General features: G+C 38.2%; 1 protein-coding gene across 5 annotated transcripts in view; it reads left to right on the plus strand.

Moving 5' to 3' along the window:
* The window catches only part of CYLD (CYLD lysine 63 deubiquitinase), a 30,670-nt gene extending 14,963 nt beyond the window's left edge, over nt 1–15,707 (plus strand). For all 5 annotated transcript variants that reach the window (XM_062621083.1, XM_062621084.1, XM_062621086.1 and 2 more), the window contains 8 exons: nt 464–586; nt 1,796–1,887; nt 2,926–2,992; nt 6,495–6,627; nt 7,298–7,406; nt 8,566–8,684; nt 9,935–10,151; nt 11,601–15,707. In XM_062621083.1, coding sequence (XP_062477067.1) covers nt 464–586; nt 1,796–1,887; nt 2,926–2,992; nt 6,495–6,627; nt 7,298–7,406; nt 8,566–8,684; nt 9,935–10,151; nt 11,601–11,785 — 1,045 coding nt within the window. In that variant the 3' untranslated portion in view covers nt 11,786–15,707. The remainder of the gene's footprint in view (nt 1–463; nt 587–1,795; nt 1,888–2,925; nt 2,993–6,494; nt 6,628–7,297; nt 7,407–8,565; nt 8,685–9,934; nt 10,152–11,600) is intronic.
* The last annotated feature ends 392 nt before the right edge of the window (nt 15,708–16,099 follow it).

Genomic DNA, 16,099 nt, shown 5'->3' on the forward strand with positions numbered 1-16,099 from the left:
ACTGCAACCTTTGACACGTTACTGTGCTCTTCCAATCTGAAGAGCTTCTGCAGCATTTGCAGCAGAACACAAGTGCTAATCATGTCCAAATTGTTCTGGCCCTTATGTGTTCATACTCTTTTTGACTGAATCCCTGGCCTGATAATTTTTGAAGGATGCGCGTGCACAGAAGGATGAGCGTGCACAGGCTGGGTGGTGGAGGGAGGGAAATAATCTCTTATATTTGCAGAATCCTGGGCAACTGGTTTTGTACTCTGCTGTAAAAAGGACACTGGATTAGAGTGGTCTTTTCCTGTTTAGTACAGCTGTGTTGTCCTCTGTCCTTAATTATATCTTTCTTAGTTTATTTAGTTCTATTAATTCTTCCTGTGGCTTTGCTTGGTTTGTCTTACATTGCTCAGGCATCTGAGTGGTTGTATCTTCCAGAATCAAAACAACCTTCCTTTTCTTTTTTTCTTCCTAGCCTGTTTTCTTTTAGCTCTGTTTTGGACACTGTGTTACTCAGACCTAAAGAAAAGAATGATGTAGAGTATTATAGTGAGACCCAAGAGCTGTTGAGGACAGAGATCGTGAATCCTCTGAGAATGTGAGTAAAGACATTAATTTGTCTCTGGTCTAATATAAAATTTTACACCAGATTCTTTGTATGCATTCCTATTGCAAATCTAAAGAATTTAGCTAGCTGCTGCTGCCAGTCTTTTCCGTTGGTTGGACTGAGTATTTTTACTTATTCAGCATGGTAAATTTAAGCAGTGCTAGCTGGAAATAGTTATTCATTGTTTGCTGATAAAATATTTTCACTGGTCTCTGGAAATTGCAGCATAAAGCTAACGTAAAATTTGCATTGATAAATGCAGAATATATGTATTCATAGTGTTCATATTTATGTGTTTTTAATGCTGTTGCTGACAAGAAGAGTACTTGAATTATCTTATGTGGAGTTTCACAATTTGATAGATTTGTTGGGGCTTTAAAAGTTTTGTTAGTTCCTATATGTAGTCCGCAAGAGGTCAAAAGACATTTAAACAACTTAACATGAGCTTTGTAATTTCTTAGGCACAATAAACAAAGGAAATATGGCAAAAATCTGGATGAAAAGTTATTTGTGTATAACTTTATTTTTTAAACATGTAGTTCTGAAATTCTGTGGGCAGTCACTGAACAATTTATTAAAAAATTTTTCTTTGGATTCCTGGAATAAAATGACGGCTTCTGAATTCTTGTTCTTATACAGGTGTGTGTACTTTGCATGGTGTTTTCCAGGGTTTTCTGGTATAGAGGGTAGGATATACCCTGGTCAGCAGAAAAAGTGGCTGAGAAGACTGAAAGTGTTACTTCTCCTCCCTTTCCACCAAGTCTTTATTTGCACTTCTTGTAAAGTTTTAGAGGAAAAGGTTGAATGCTGAAAACTTCAGCTTCTGTATCTTTTTTTCTCAAATACTGAAATATTTTGTTAACAACGCCCACAGTGCTGTTATGTGACATTCTGAAAATGTATTAACTGATGGAAATAGAGTGAAAACAAATCAAAAGTAACTGACTGACAGATCAGAAAACAGATACCGTGGTAAGTTAATGTTTAAAAAGAGGTCTTAAAGGTTATGTAAGGACATTAAGCCCTTCGCTGAAATTATACTGCATTGAAAAAACTGGGAGTCAGTCATAGTTCTGAAGCAACATTGTACACAGGTAAAGAGGGATCTGAGAGCCTGTATTTCAGCATTTAAGAGGTTTTTTCTCCTTTTTTGACTTGATCACAAACTAGCTAATAGCTTATTAAACCGATTTATCTTAGATATGGATATGTATGTGCTACAAAAATAATGAAACTGAGGAAAATACTTGAAAAAGTTGAAGCTGCATCAGGATTCACTTCAGAGGAAAAAGGTAAATAAGGTTGTTTTTCTTTCTTTGAACCACACATATATATCTCTGTAGCAGTATTATCTCCACCAGAGATCTGAGTGACCATTGGATGGTAAAAAGGACTCTTCTGTTTCCTTAATATGTGACGAGCCCTAGCTGAACAGTTTCTGCTGTAAGTCAGCAAAAGACTGGATTTCTTTCCCTGCCTTCTAGCAGTGAGGGGAGATCTAAGGCTTTTTCTCAGAAATGAAGATTGTAATAAAGCTGAGGTCTTTCTCCTCTTTCAAAATGTCCCTTTGGTCCCTGAGGAATAATCTTTACACTACAACATTTCATTGTCATAATGGTTATGTAGTATATTAAGAAATAAAATGTGTTAATCATGTTAGAAAAATAAATTCCCAACCTTTTGATCTTTTGCTGCATATAATGATTAACTAGTGTTGTATTATATAGCTGTTTAATTTTTTTTGTGGGGGAGAGCACTAATTTCTTTGTAAATGTTAAATGCTGAAAACCAGTATTTATTAGTTAGTGGCAGGAAGAGAAATACATCAGAAAACTCTCAAGTGTTTGGGGAGAATAGATCTCTGGGAAGCCACTGTTGGCTGCATTCTTGATTGGAAAATTCAGTCTCTAGTTTAGATGAACTTCATGCTGTTTTGTGGTTTTTGTGTGTTACTGTCACCGCTCCTCACCGCTTCACTGCAGTTTCATTGTTTTCTTTAAAAGGTTTTATTTCTCCTCTAACAGTTGCATGATGCCAAATGATTCCCCTGAAGTAGAGAGCATCTTTCTGATCTTTACTGGAAATGGTTTTTTTACCCTGTTGAGCCTGTGTCTTTTATTAGGACTGTTTGACACCAAAAGATTAAATACTTTTGTGTCATGAAAGTCTTCATAGGTTGTCATCTTACTAGTGTTAATAAAGCTGTAAAAATGATCCTTTACTTCTGTTCCTATTAAAATTTTGGAAACACATATTTAAAATCAGTCTTGAATAATGTATCTGGTTTTGCGTACTAACAGGATTTTTTTTTTTTCTCCCTCTTCCTGCAGATCCAGAAGAATTTTTGAATATTTTATTTCACCATATTTTAAGAGTTGAGCCACTGTTGAAAATAAGGTGAGTCGTTTTCTGTTTGTTGAACTTGTCTATTTGTAGAGGCTGGTGAGAGACTATCTATCTGCTGCCTTTCCAGTTGATCTCTTAGAGCACTGTTATGATTCATATTTCTAACAGGATTCAATATAATAAAGTTCTATTGACAAATTTGACATCTACCTTTTTTGGCAGGTGGGGTTTGCCCCAGTGTCCATAGTTTTTCAGTCCTTTCCTCATCACAGGAATTGTATTATTTTATATGCTGCTTTAGCTCAGCAGTGTGAGGTAAGTGCCCACTGTCTGTTGTAGTGTGCAGAGATATGGGACCTATGGCACTGGCTACAAGTTCAGTATGCAGTGTGCTGTAGTTCACTGTGTAGATGACATGTGAGAGTACTGAGGCTACCTTCTGTGGTGGTTCTATAGGCAAATCTTAAGAATTGGAAAGGATGAGTGATCAAGGCATATAGATGTGAATTTGGAGCTGTGTTCCTGTTTCTGCCTAGACAAAGGCCTACTGTTAGGTAAAAAAATACCAAATACCAAAAAAACACCACAAACCACAAAAACTAGTAACTTCAAGTACGTATTTGGTTTATATAAAGAAGTGTTCAGAGAACAGCTTGCCATCTTAAGACCCTCACAGTTACTACTGCCTCTTTCAATTCTATGAAATACATTCTGAGAAACCCCTGTGGCTTATGTATTATTTTGGTGAAACAGCTGAGGTACCATAGTATAATTATAATAATGGTTTTTATTATTAATATAATTAGAATAATAGGTCTTCATGTGAGAATGTATTTCTAGTTTTTGGTAGTTAACAGATGTGCTGCTGTGCATTTGGAGAAGGCTGAGGTTCTTAGTGACTTCTTTGCCTCAGTCTTCACTGGCAAAGGCTCCGACCACACCACCCAAGTCTTGGAAGGTAGATGCAGAGACTGTGAGAACGATGATCCTAGGCCCACTGTAGGAGAGGATCTGGTTCGAGACCATCTGAAAAACCTGAACGTACACAAGTCCATTGGACCTGATGAAATCCATCCGTGGGTCCTGAAGGAGCTGGTGAATGAAGCTGCTAAGCTTCATCATATTTAAGAAATCTGGGCAGTCAGGTGAAGTTCGTGAAGACTGGAAAAAGGGAAATATAACCCCCATTTTCAAGCAGGGGAAAATGGATGACCCAGGGAATTACAGACCAGTCAGTGTCACCTCTGTGCCTGGCAAAATCTTGGAGCAGATTCTCCTGGAAGGCATGCCTAAGGCACATGAAAAACAACAAAGTGCTTGGTGACAGCCAGCATGGCTTCACTAAGGGGAAATCCTGCCTGACCAATTTGGTGGCCTTCTATGATGGGGCTACAGAACTGATGGACAGGGGTAGAGCAGTTGATGTCATCTACCTGGACTTGTGCAAAGCGTTTGACACTGTCCCACACGACATCCTTGTCTCTAAATTGGAGAGATATCAATTTGATGGATGGACCACTCGGTGGATAAAGAACTGGCTGGATGGGCACATGCAAAGAGTTGTGGTCAATGGCTCAATGTCTGGCTGGAGAGCAGTAACGAATGGTGTCCCTCAGGGATCGGTGTTGGGACCGGTCTTGCTCAACATCTTTGTCAGTGACATGGACAGTGGGATTGAGTGCGCCCTCAGCAATTTTGCCGATGACACCAAGCTGTTTGGTTCGGTTGATACGCTGGAGGGAAGGAATGCCATCCAGAGGGACCTTGACATGCTTGTGAGGTGGGCTGATGCCAACCTCATGAAGTTTAACCATGACAAGTGCAAGGTCCTACACCTGGGTGGGAGCAATCCCAGGCACAGCTCCAGGTTGAGCAGAGAAGAGATTCAGAGCAGCCCTGAGGAGAAGCACTTGGGGGTGTTGGTTGATGAGAAAATGAACATGAGCTGGCTTCAGTGTGCGCTCACAGCCCAGAAAGCCAACCGTATCCTGGGCTGCATCAAAAGGAGCGTGGCCAGCAGGTTGAAGGAGGTGATCCTGCCCCTCTACTCTGCTCTTGTGAGACCTCACCTGGAGTATTGTGTGCAGTTCTGGTGTCCTCAACATAAAAAGGACATGGAACTGTTGGAACAAGTCCAGAAGAGGGCCACAAGGATGATCGGGGGACTGGAGCACTTCCAGTATGAAGACAGGCTGAGGAAGTTGGGGCTGTTCAGCCTGGAGAAGAGAAGGCTGCGTGGAGACCTCATAGCAGCCTTCCAGTATCTGAAGGGGGCCTATAGGGATTCTGGGGAGGGACTCTTCATTAGGGACTATAGCGACAGGACAAGGGGCAATGGGTTAAATCTTAAACAGGAGATGTTTAGATTGGATATAAGGAAGTTCTTTACTGTAAGGGTGGTGAGGCACTGGAATGGGTTGCCCAAGGAAGTTGTGAATGCTCCATCCCTGGCAGTGTTCAAGACCAAGTTGGACAGAGCCTTGGGTGATATGGTTTAGTGTGAGGTGTCCCTGCCCATGGCAGGGGGTTTGGAACTAGATGATCTTAAGGTCCTTTCCAACCCTAACTATTCTATCATTCTATGATTCTAAATCGCAGCTGAAATTAGTAAAGTAAAAGCAAATGCCTCTTACTCCACTTGTACATTTCCTCAATGTTTCTTTAACCCTCTTTTATAAACCTTGGCCTTTGAGGTTTTTGTCATGTCTGTGCTATACAGAGTGGAACAGAAGTTAGGTTCTACCATTCAGCTTTTAGCACTGAAAATGGTGTGTGTTGTGCACTTACCTTAACTCTTAAAGAGTAATTCAGAAGTCTCCTTTCTTCTTAAAAGTAGGCTTAAAATTAATAATAGTGACTCTGAGTGCATCATACTGCTAGAATCCTCTCAACACCTGAGTATTCTGAAAAGCAGTGTTGTCTTAAATGTTAGCTGGGATGGGAGGAGGTTACCATTTTTAGCAAATGTGATGAATGTTCCCAGGAACATTGGGGTGAAACAACTCCTACCTAACTTCTTTCTTTTGATATTGGTTTCTCCTGTGTGCTTTTTGTCCATGATAGCAAAATCTATTCCTACAATGTGAGCAGAGTCTTCTGTGTACTTTCTTATGCCCTTCCAGAGTGGGTTGTATTACTCATCTGAATCTCTTTTCCCAAGTGTTGCAGATTTACATTTATGTTAGAGAAAAATAACGTGAAAATTTAAGTACTGAATTTCTACTTTGTTTTGAAACATCTGACCTTGAAGCTTATTTAAATTGGTAGCTTAATCTTTTGCCCCACTCTCTGTCAGTATAAAATGTTGAGGTTTTGTGGTTCTTGGTTTTTCTTTTTTTTTTTTTTTTTTTTTTGGCTGAGGGAAGGAGGGCTGTGGGGGGTGGTGTATTTGCTTGGGGATTTTTTGTGTATTAGGATTGCTTTTGCAAGAATCTGTTTCAACGCAGAGAGGATGTTGTATAGGCTATTTTCTGGTAGGTGTTATTTTACTAGGAAAATACAGTCATTGTTGCAGTAAAGCTTCTAAATCTGTTTTCTTTTAATCTGTTTTTAGATCAGCAGGTCAGAAAGTACAAGACTGTTACTTCTATCAGATTTTTATGGACAAAAATGAGAAAGTCGGAGTCCCAACAATTCAGCAGTTACTAGAGTGGTCATTCATCAACAGCAACTTGAAGTTTGCAGAGGTAGGTGACAGCTGTTGCTCAGTTAGTGTTGATACTTGGATGTTTGCTCATTCAGCAATGGAATAAGAGTGGAATTTTGGTGTGACAACAAAGTGCAGGCATTATTTGCAAAGGGAGTGCTATGTCAGTGGTAAAGGTTGCCTATGTTACAGAAATATTTTAAGATTGCCTTAATGACATGTATCCTTTGGCTGAAAATACCAAAGTAATTTAGGTAAAGAATTACTAAAAGAAAACTTAGTTACCGCCAGTAAGTTGCTTTAAGAACTAGTATTTTGAGATACATGGTAAAAAGCTTTATAAAGCAAGATTTACCCATGCCATGGGGGAGTGTAGTGCAGTACATTTACTATCCTACTTGAGTGTGCCTGGGATGTAACGATATTTGACAATGGTTTAGATGCCGCTTTCCTGTTGTTTGTTTTGTTTTGCTTTTTAGCTGTAAGCTAAAAAGCTATATTTTATATAAGCTTTATATAAGCTTTTATATAACCTATATTTAATTTTTTTTCACTCAGACTTCTCTTTTGCTTACCCTCTTGTTAATTTTGAAGTCAACAGCCTGCAAGTTTTAAATAACATGAATGCTTATTGTGTTAGATGTATCTCTCTAAATTTAGATAATTGTCTATCTCAAGCTTGTTACATTATACTCTGGCAATTTACCTAGGCACCTTCTTGCCTGATCATCCAGATGCCTCGGTTTGGAAAAGACTTCAAAATGTTCAACAAAATTTTTCCATCCTTGGAATTAAATATAACAGACTTACTTGAAGACAGTAAGTATATAACATTGTGTTTGTATAATGAAAGATTTGTTGAGAGTGACTTGACACAGTCAAAGTAAGTACACCTGGTAGTTTTGGGGATTTGTTTGGTTTTTAATAAAATATTTAACCAGGTAGTGCGAGATGCTCAGGCTGAGGGGAAAGGAACAATTACTAGCTAGAATGCTGAATGCTATTTTTTTTCTTATGTCAGTTAAAAGCTGTAATTCAGAACAGACAATATAACTTGCTTATATGTTGCTTATAACTATACAAAATATAACGTACTTGATTATGTTTAATTCTTGAGTATCTCTACAACTAAACTTTTTATTTTAAGACAGTGTTGTTAAAATTGAGTTATTAGCAGCAAAACAATTTGTTAATATGCAGGTAGGAAATCTTAAAAGCTAAGTAAGTGTAGCACTGAGATTGCTTAACAGGTATTTACAATGTTGACTATGTTTCATTAGTCTTCATCAGTCTGTGCTGCTTGTTCCTAAGCTTTTTGTCATCAGTTCATCAAACCAGAAGAAGAGAAGCTGAGATTAGTGCGTAAATATGCAGCATCTAGCAATGGTGCATTTTTAAACTATAAATTGGATCACTTTTTTGTGACTGAATTTTTTCATTGCATCACCTAAGACACCCACTTTTAAATGTGAGATAAGAATTCATAAAACCACTAACATTTTAGAAAAATCTCTAAAATAATAAAATTATAATCTCTAAAATAATAAAGAGAATTAGAATTCTAAAATAATAATTTTTATTATTTAGAATAATAATCTCTGTCATGGCCATCAGCTTACAATATTTTATTTTTTTTTCCCTGGTGTTGACAGACCTAGGGGCTAAGCTGGACCAGTACGATGAAAGAGAACTAATTTTATGTAAAAGCCTGCTTTCACTTGTTCATGCAGTTGACAGAACTTACTGTTTTGCAATTTCCTACTCTCGGTGTTTTTCTCTTATTCTACATTATGTCAAAGAAAAGTTAAATACTGTGGTACAATTTTGCTTTGATTTGCAGTCTGGTTCTAGCTGTTTTTTCAATGTAGTGGGCTTTTTTCAATTTGAAGTCATAATTCTCACTCCTTTCTATACCCCTGGTCTTAAACCAAAAAAAGCCTCCCTGAATTGGAGACTAATACCTTCTTTTAAAATGCAGCTCCCAGGCAGTGCCGCATATGTGGAGGGCTCGCTATGTATGAGTGCAGAGAATGTTACGAAGATACTGATATTTCTGCTGGGAAAATCAAACAGTTCTGCAAAACGTGCAATACACAGGTAAGTTGTCTTTGTTACTCTGTGCAGGTTTAACCCAAATGGTGTATGCTGTAATAATTAAAAGAAAGGCATAAGAGCGGAGTGAGATTTTTCTCACCAGCACTAGTGTGACTGTGCTCACCAGGTGACAAAATTAGGGACTCCACTTGACCCTGCAATGTATTCACTGATAATTTCTGACTAAAAACATGGCAACTGACAGATCCAGGATGGAATACAGTGAAGAGGTAATCATAAGCAAATTGGAATCTTGTTTACTGTTGCCTGCTTTAAATCATAATTTAACATAAATTGTTACTGTAAAAGTTGGTTGGAGAAACTCTCTAAGACTCAATTTGAAGTTTTAGAAAACGGCATTCTTTATCGCGGCACTGGGCCCACACGCAAATTGTTTCGCAAAGGTGAGCACACCTGAAACTTGCCAACAGCAGCTATATATTTAGCATACTTGTGCATATTTACAGCTTTTCCAGGGAACTGTTGACATATTCATGAGATTTCCTGGAACTAATTATAATATTTGCTATGCATGTGCTTTCTTTCTGAGTGGGGGTCTCTGGTGGTCCCTGATAGTCTTCTTCATTGTGTTTACTGAATGACCTCAGTGCTTGTGCATGCTTGTGAGGTCCTAGTGCTGAGTTGACAGTTGGTATGTCCTTGTTTCTCTCCTGTTCCAGTCTCACTCCATGTTGGGTACCTCTCTGTTATCTTGAAGGCCAGCATCCTTGGTCTTATTTATTGTCGCCTTAGTTGTTACCAGTCCTGTGATGTTTCTTCCCCCATCAGCTGAACATTCCTTTCTCTCTACATGTTAAGAAGTTAGAGAAGTTTTGTCTATTCTGCTGTGTTAAAGGCACACATACTATTGTTGGTTTAGAATTTAAGCGTATAATATGGTACCTTGTTTCAATTGATAAATTCATGACAGAATCACTTAATTTTGAACTGTTTGGTAACTTGCATGAAGCTGTCATAGCTATAGCTTGTTTTTAAGTCTGACCAGACTAGAAAAAGGTTGCATTAAATCTGACCTCCCTTCTAACTTTAGATTTGAATTTTCTGGGCAATATTGAACTACAGTAGTGGGGAGAAGTAGAAGAATTGTTTAGTCTGCTACTATTACTGCAGCTCCTTCTCTAATGCCACTAATCTTCAGTTCAGCAGTAATGTTCTTTTTAGCTTTGTCTGGCACTGAAACAAATAATCTTATGGGGTAGTTTCTCTCTTCTGAAATATCACTTCAATTGTAGGTTCATCTTCATCCCAAGAGACAGAGTCATAAATTCAATCCGTTGTCACTACCTAAAGACCTGCCAGACTGGGACTGGCGACACGGCTGCATTCCGTACCAGAAGATGGAGTTGTTTGCTGTTCTCTGCATAGAAACAAGCCACTATGTAGCTTTTGTTAAATATGGGAGGGATGATTCCGCCTGGCTCTTCTTTGACAGCATGGCAGATCGGGATGGTAGACCTTTTATTTATTCTTACTACTTTTCTCTTTACTTTCTATTATTAGTTTGAATTTCAGTGCCTCTTTCTTAAAGTGTTGGGGATATTAATATTGTTTAATTTGATGCATTTGATGCTGGGACACTAATCTTGACCCAGCCTTACCTCAGTGCATTGATTTTATAGCAGCCACTGATTTTCATGATCTGAATTTCATCTAAATTGGATGGATAATCCAATTGGTAAGTAGCTGGTATAGCAATAACTGCCCTGGTTTTCTGGTGGGACTTTTAGACACTTTTCTATGTTTCGCAAGTTTGACAAAGGGAATTAATTTTAACTGCAGGAATGTTTTTTCAGGCTATATTTAAGTGGATGTACAGAGTTATTGGATAGCATGCAAATATTTTTATTGCTTTTGCTTAAATGACTTAGCCTAGGTGTCTTTAGAATAAAAGAAATAGTTACATGTTAACTACATCTCTGCCTTTCCTTTGAATCTCTTCAGAGTAACAGTTTTCCACTGATAACTCTATAATAAAACAAATGTCAGTAAAACAAGTGTTCTCTTGGATAATGCTGTATTAAATACTGTTTAATTCTGGTGCCTGAGAAAAACTGCAATAGATGACATGTCAGACTCATAGTAACAGCTCTGCATGAAGAATTCTTGAACCCTCATGTACAGTGTGATTTGGTAGGGGGGGAAAGAATCTTGCCTCCTGTTGAAAGTGAAGCTGCTGCAGGATTAAAGTCTCTTTCTTGTAACAACCAGAAGGCAATCAAGCTTTGTTTCAGAGTGCTTGAAAACATGTAAGACTCAAGTGCGTAGACAACGAGTTTATTTCAGGGGTGTAGATCATATGAGATAGATACTCACTGGGTATATGTCCTGCTGATACTAGATTTTTCTCTATCACAGATACTGTTTTTTTCAGCTGTTTTTTTTTTATTTTTTTTTTTAGCTATAAGCTAAAAACATTTAGTAGGGAATGGTGTCATGGATGTTCACACTTGTGTTGGCTGAGTGTGCTTATTTTTACATGGAAAATGGCCAGGAGCAAACCCTGACTTAGTCTGACAAGTCAAGTACAGACAAACATGGTTTGCTCATATCATTAACCAATTCACTAGCATTCAAAGTGGGGTATGTATTCAGGTCACCTTCCCACAGTCACACAGAATTTTTAGTGTTAATGAACCTAAAGTTCTTTCTCTGGTGGGGTGTTTGTGTGGGTGTTTTGTTAGTAAACGCTACAAGATAGTCTGACACCAAAGGTGATATCTTTCTTGACCGATACACTTCTCTTAGATGTTTACTCTGCAGTAGACCAGAAGGGCATGTTTAGATTTCTGTAGAAGGTATTTTCAGGAACTGGTGATGCTGTCATAATTAAAATACATTTCAAAGAGCAAATGCATATAGCTGCTATCCTAATCTGTTCCTTTTTCTTATGGTTCAAAGGAGGTCAGAATGGCTTTAACATTCCGCAAGTTACTCCATGTCCAGAAGTTGGTGAATATCTGAAGATGTCTCTAGAAGAATTACACTCGTTAGATTCCAGAAAAATTCAAGGTTGTGCAAGAAGACTACTTTGTGATGCGTACATGTGCATGTATCAAAGTCCAACAATGAGTTTATACAAATGAGCAATGGCCTCTGGAAAACTGAAGAAACAGTACAGAGTTATTGACTGCTGCATTTGCTGCATGTTTTGGTTAGTTTTAATGCAACCGTTGCTGGCAATGGAAGAAATTGACTATGAGAGCAAAAGGATCACTCTTCCAAAAACTACATGTGGAGTTCTGTAATTGAAATATTTAAGCATTTTGCACTCTGGGAAGTGTGCTTGTGTGTTTGTTTTATAAACAAAGTCTAAGTGAAGTTACTAAAAATTAAAAGCTTTAAGTGCATTGATTACAGACCGGCTTTTTTTTACGTGTTAAAGGTGGAGTTGTATCAGGAGAAACCTCCTTAGTCCATTGAGCATGTAAAGATACACTGGGTTCTTGCTCAGTGTGTTTCTGTGGATCAGGGATGGTGATTCTCTTCTGTTTCTCTACCCTCCACCCCACCACTTCTCTGCATCCTTGGTTTTTTTAGCACCACAGATTCTGTCTTCAATAGAGAGAACAACTTCAGCTTTAGCAAGATAAATTTTTAGACTGTTCATTGCATATTAATTCTATTCTGTATCTGTCTGCTACATTCTTTCCAGTTCACATATTTCTTCTTCAAAAATTAACATTTGTTTAAAGATCTGAACTCCTATCTTGTGCGAAAAGACTTGAGGAGGGGAAGAACGTATTAAGGGGAAGCATAGTTGCTGAAATACAAAATTAGCAATGAAAGTCAACAGATGTCTTTTTCTAACTGTCTATTTTTAATGAAACAAAGCAGTCTAGAACAGAAGAGCAGCTATATACAAATGATTGGAGAATCAAACAATAAAATAGTGGGTTGCCTCAGGGAATGTTACTGAAGTGGATTCTAGACCTTGATTAAACAAAACTGATTTTTCTACAGTACATTAAGCTGCTACCCCAGAATCTGTTGTACATCTGGTTTCTTCATTTCAGGATTACTGGTGGTCAATATTAGAAATCTGCTTGGAAAGCTGAAACTATATATAAAAGTAGATGAGAGTTTTACTGTATACCATCTAATGAAAACTGACTTGAAAAGCTGCAAGACCTGTGAACCTGTGTTGATGTAAAATATTAATCTCTGAAGTCTGTTGCTTCCTGTTTGCAGTGAAATACTGTTTTAGTTACTTTTTAGCTACTTCTGTCTACACTGACTAGCAAACTTGCAACTACATGTATACAGTAAAATCTGGTTGTACAAATTGCATATATATGAGCTGTACAGTTTCGACTAAGATGTTTTATATGGAGAACTTCCTCTTTGGGATCAAGTCTATAGAAGGAGAAGTCACAAAATACAACTTGAAAAAGCCACTGTTTCTAAAGACAATGGAGACTGATCCCCTATTGTAGAAAATTGCGTTACTTTGTTCTTGGAAAACCTAGGATCTTTCTTTGGGACACACTCTACCACAGCAGAGTATTAGAGATCTCAAAGCCGTTTGAAGGAGTGACCTGGAAAGCAAGGAGTGATGAAGGAGTTGATCTGTTCTGTTAGCTGCTGCATGAAGTGTGGTCTAATTTTTCATTCTTGAGCAAGAAAGTTGTTGGAAATGTCACTATTGTTTTTGCCTTTACCTAGTTCCACACTCCCTTGCTTTACTTACCTAGTCTGTGCTTTCTGGAAAACCTCTTCCTTTAGTTTCAGTACTACTGCTCGCTCTTGAACTCTTTTCTCAACTGTTTCTCTCCTGAAAAATTTCAGAGAGGGTTTAGGTGATGGACTCTATAATCATATGTCAGTGAGTGGGTTACTGTCTGTTGGCTTTTCCTAGGCTCCATACCATTCTGCTGTGCTGCAGGTGCTCAGATGTATTGACAAAGATGCCATAGAAGCATCTCAAGGTAAGTGTAAGGTTTTAAAAGCACAAACCTATGTACCAGTGAGACCATTCTGAGCGTCTGCAGTCTCTTTCCTATCATCTCATTTTCCCAATGCGTTATCTTTTGTGTCTTCCACATGTTTCACCTTTCCCTCCTTTCCCCCAGCACCCCCCCCCCCCCCGCCATTAAATACTGCCTAAAATTATTTTACCTTACCTCTTCCTGAGGCCTTGGAATTGCTATGGCCAGATGGGAGACTGGGACTTGGCAACCATGTTATAGTTTTCTAGCTAAATAATCTTGTAGCAAAATATCTATTCTTTTCTACAAGTGCAAGTACCAAAAATCCCATTTTTTCAGGATGCATATTTGATTAGCGTAAGTGACTTAAAAATAGATGGGTGTATGAGCTGCTTGGCTTCTTGCTGCCAGTTGTCTGGCCTTAGGCTGGAAATGGAAAAGAAGTTGTGTGAATTCTTCCTGTGGTACATGTAGAGAATGTGCAGAAAACCTGGAGTTTAAGTACATTATTGTGCACGCTGCTTGGTGACAAATACTGTGTTTGGAAGTGCTGGCAGTACTCTACAGCCCGCGCCTTTGAACCACTTTATGTTGTTGCAAAACAGTAAGTAGTTTTGCAAACAGTATATGATTACATGGTTAGTCTATTGCTTATCAGTGAAGAAGGCAGATATGTCTTCTGTAGCTAAAAAAACAGCATTGGTTTTGACAACTGAGTCTTCTAATCCAAAAAGTATTGCTTTATTGTGTACTGCACTGGCTTGGAGATAATCTAGCAGTGTAAATGAAATGTTGTGGAAACTAACCCCAATTTTTATTTCTGGTCTCAGAAAGGAGTATACAGACAGAAAAGTGATTTCACTGTGAAAGGAAACTTGTAAAATAGCTTCTATACAAGGGTAAGAAACTGTTTTAGCCTTCAGCATTTATTGTAGGGGATCTGAATAAGCTATTTTGAAGCAGCAGCCTTTATTCTGAAGCATCTACTGCTGGTAAACGTAATGCCCAAAGATTCCAGGGATTTCACCCAACCCTTTATGTGTTTAATGCACTTGGGAACCTCCCAATCAGTTGTTCTTTTTCTTTATATGGTGAATGTGCCCATAAATTAATAATAGATCATTGTTTCAGGGTTTGGCTCCTAAGTATTGCTATCAATGGCCTTAACCTGTGAGTAGGAAAACGGAAAATATGGTTCCTAGCAGCCTGTAAAAAATGTAAAGTTTGGTAATACTGAAACTTTAATACTTGGGGATAAATACTGCACTGATAAAACTCCGAGCTCCTACTCTGCTAATTGTTTTTAGAAATAGGGGATCAAATCAGTAGTAGATGGGAAGACTCACTGCACTACTAACTGCTTGCTTATTTTGAACATGGAGGGTGAAAAGTGAAGGTGTTATTTACAGGTGATGCCTTACACATCACCCTAGAGCCACAATAAGCTGCATGAGAATTCTTGTTTTGGCATGGGAGATAATTGGAGGAAAAAATACTGAAATACCTATGTTCAGTACAAGTCTTTCTGATGCCTGTGATACTGATTCTGTGCTGTTGCAAATGTAGTATAGTGTTTCACTACACAGCCTGTGACAGTTCCACTTTAAGCAAGTATTGCATGTAAGAGGAATTACTTCTTATCACAGATGGGTTTTTTTCAATGCACTTATTTTTCTTGTGCACTTTACACTCCATGGAATAGGTGAACTTGGTCCCCAGGCTCCCCAGTGATAGCTGCTCAACATGAGGCTGAGGCAGAACACGCTGCTTCATGGTTTCAGAACTGAGTTGGTGTAGAAAGCAGCTTGAAAGTGTGGTGTTTTTATCACTGTAACAAAGCATGTTTTTCTCTGTTCTTGATATTTTGCTAAATAAACATCCCATGTTTTGTGCACAAGTAGTCTCTTAAACTTACTTTGGCTATCTCCAAAAATGAGTTTGGGAAAGAAACCGTTGTATCAGGTTGTGTTCAACTAGCCTTAACTTTTTTTTTTTTCCCCTAGTGGAAGAGTGGAATTAGCTGCTGCTGGAAAGGAATGTACCATGTGCTTTCTGTATTAATTATATTAAAATTATTATTCTTATGGCTCTGTTCCTTTCTTTGGGGCTTGGAGTTTTGGGAGCATCACAAGCAGTAATGAATATAGTGTTGAATTAGCTTATTCTGTGTACCTGTAGAAGAATTTATTTTTATATATTTTTGATAGTCTCTTAATATCAGCATTTCTAGAAAACTTAGGCCTTGCATAACTATATCAAATCAGGTCTAAGTCTGCTATTTGTGACTTACCCATTAGTTCCAGATACTGAATGGAAACCCAACACAAAGCTACTGCATCAGCTAACTGTAGTTTACTTGTGGGGAAAAATTAATGTATTTTTAAATGTTTAGTGTGTTGCTTACCTTAGGAACCCTGGAGATCAGCTCCTTCTGGGCTCTTGCTGTAGCTTCCGGCCTGCTTCCATTTAAAA

Source organism: Pezoporus occidentalis, unplaced genomic scaffold, assembly GCF_034315485.1.
Source record: "Pezoporus occidentalis ecotype Australia unplaced genomic scaffold, CSIRO_AGI_Poc_V1 ctg227, whole genome shotgun sequence".
Taxonomy (NCBI): domain Eukaryota; kingdom Metazoa; phylum Chordata; class Aves; order Psittaciformes; family Psittacidae; genus Pezoporus; species Pezoporus occidentalis.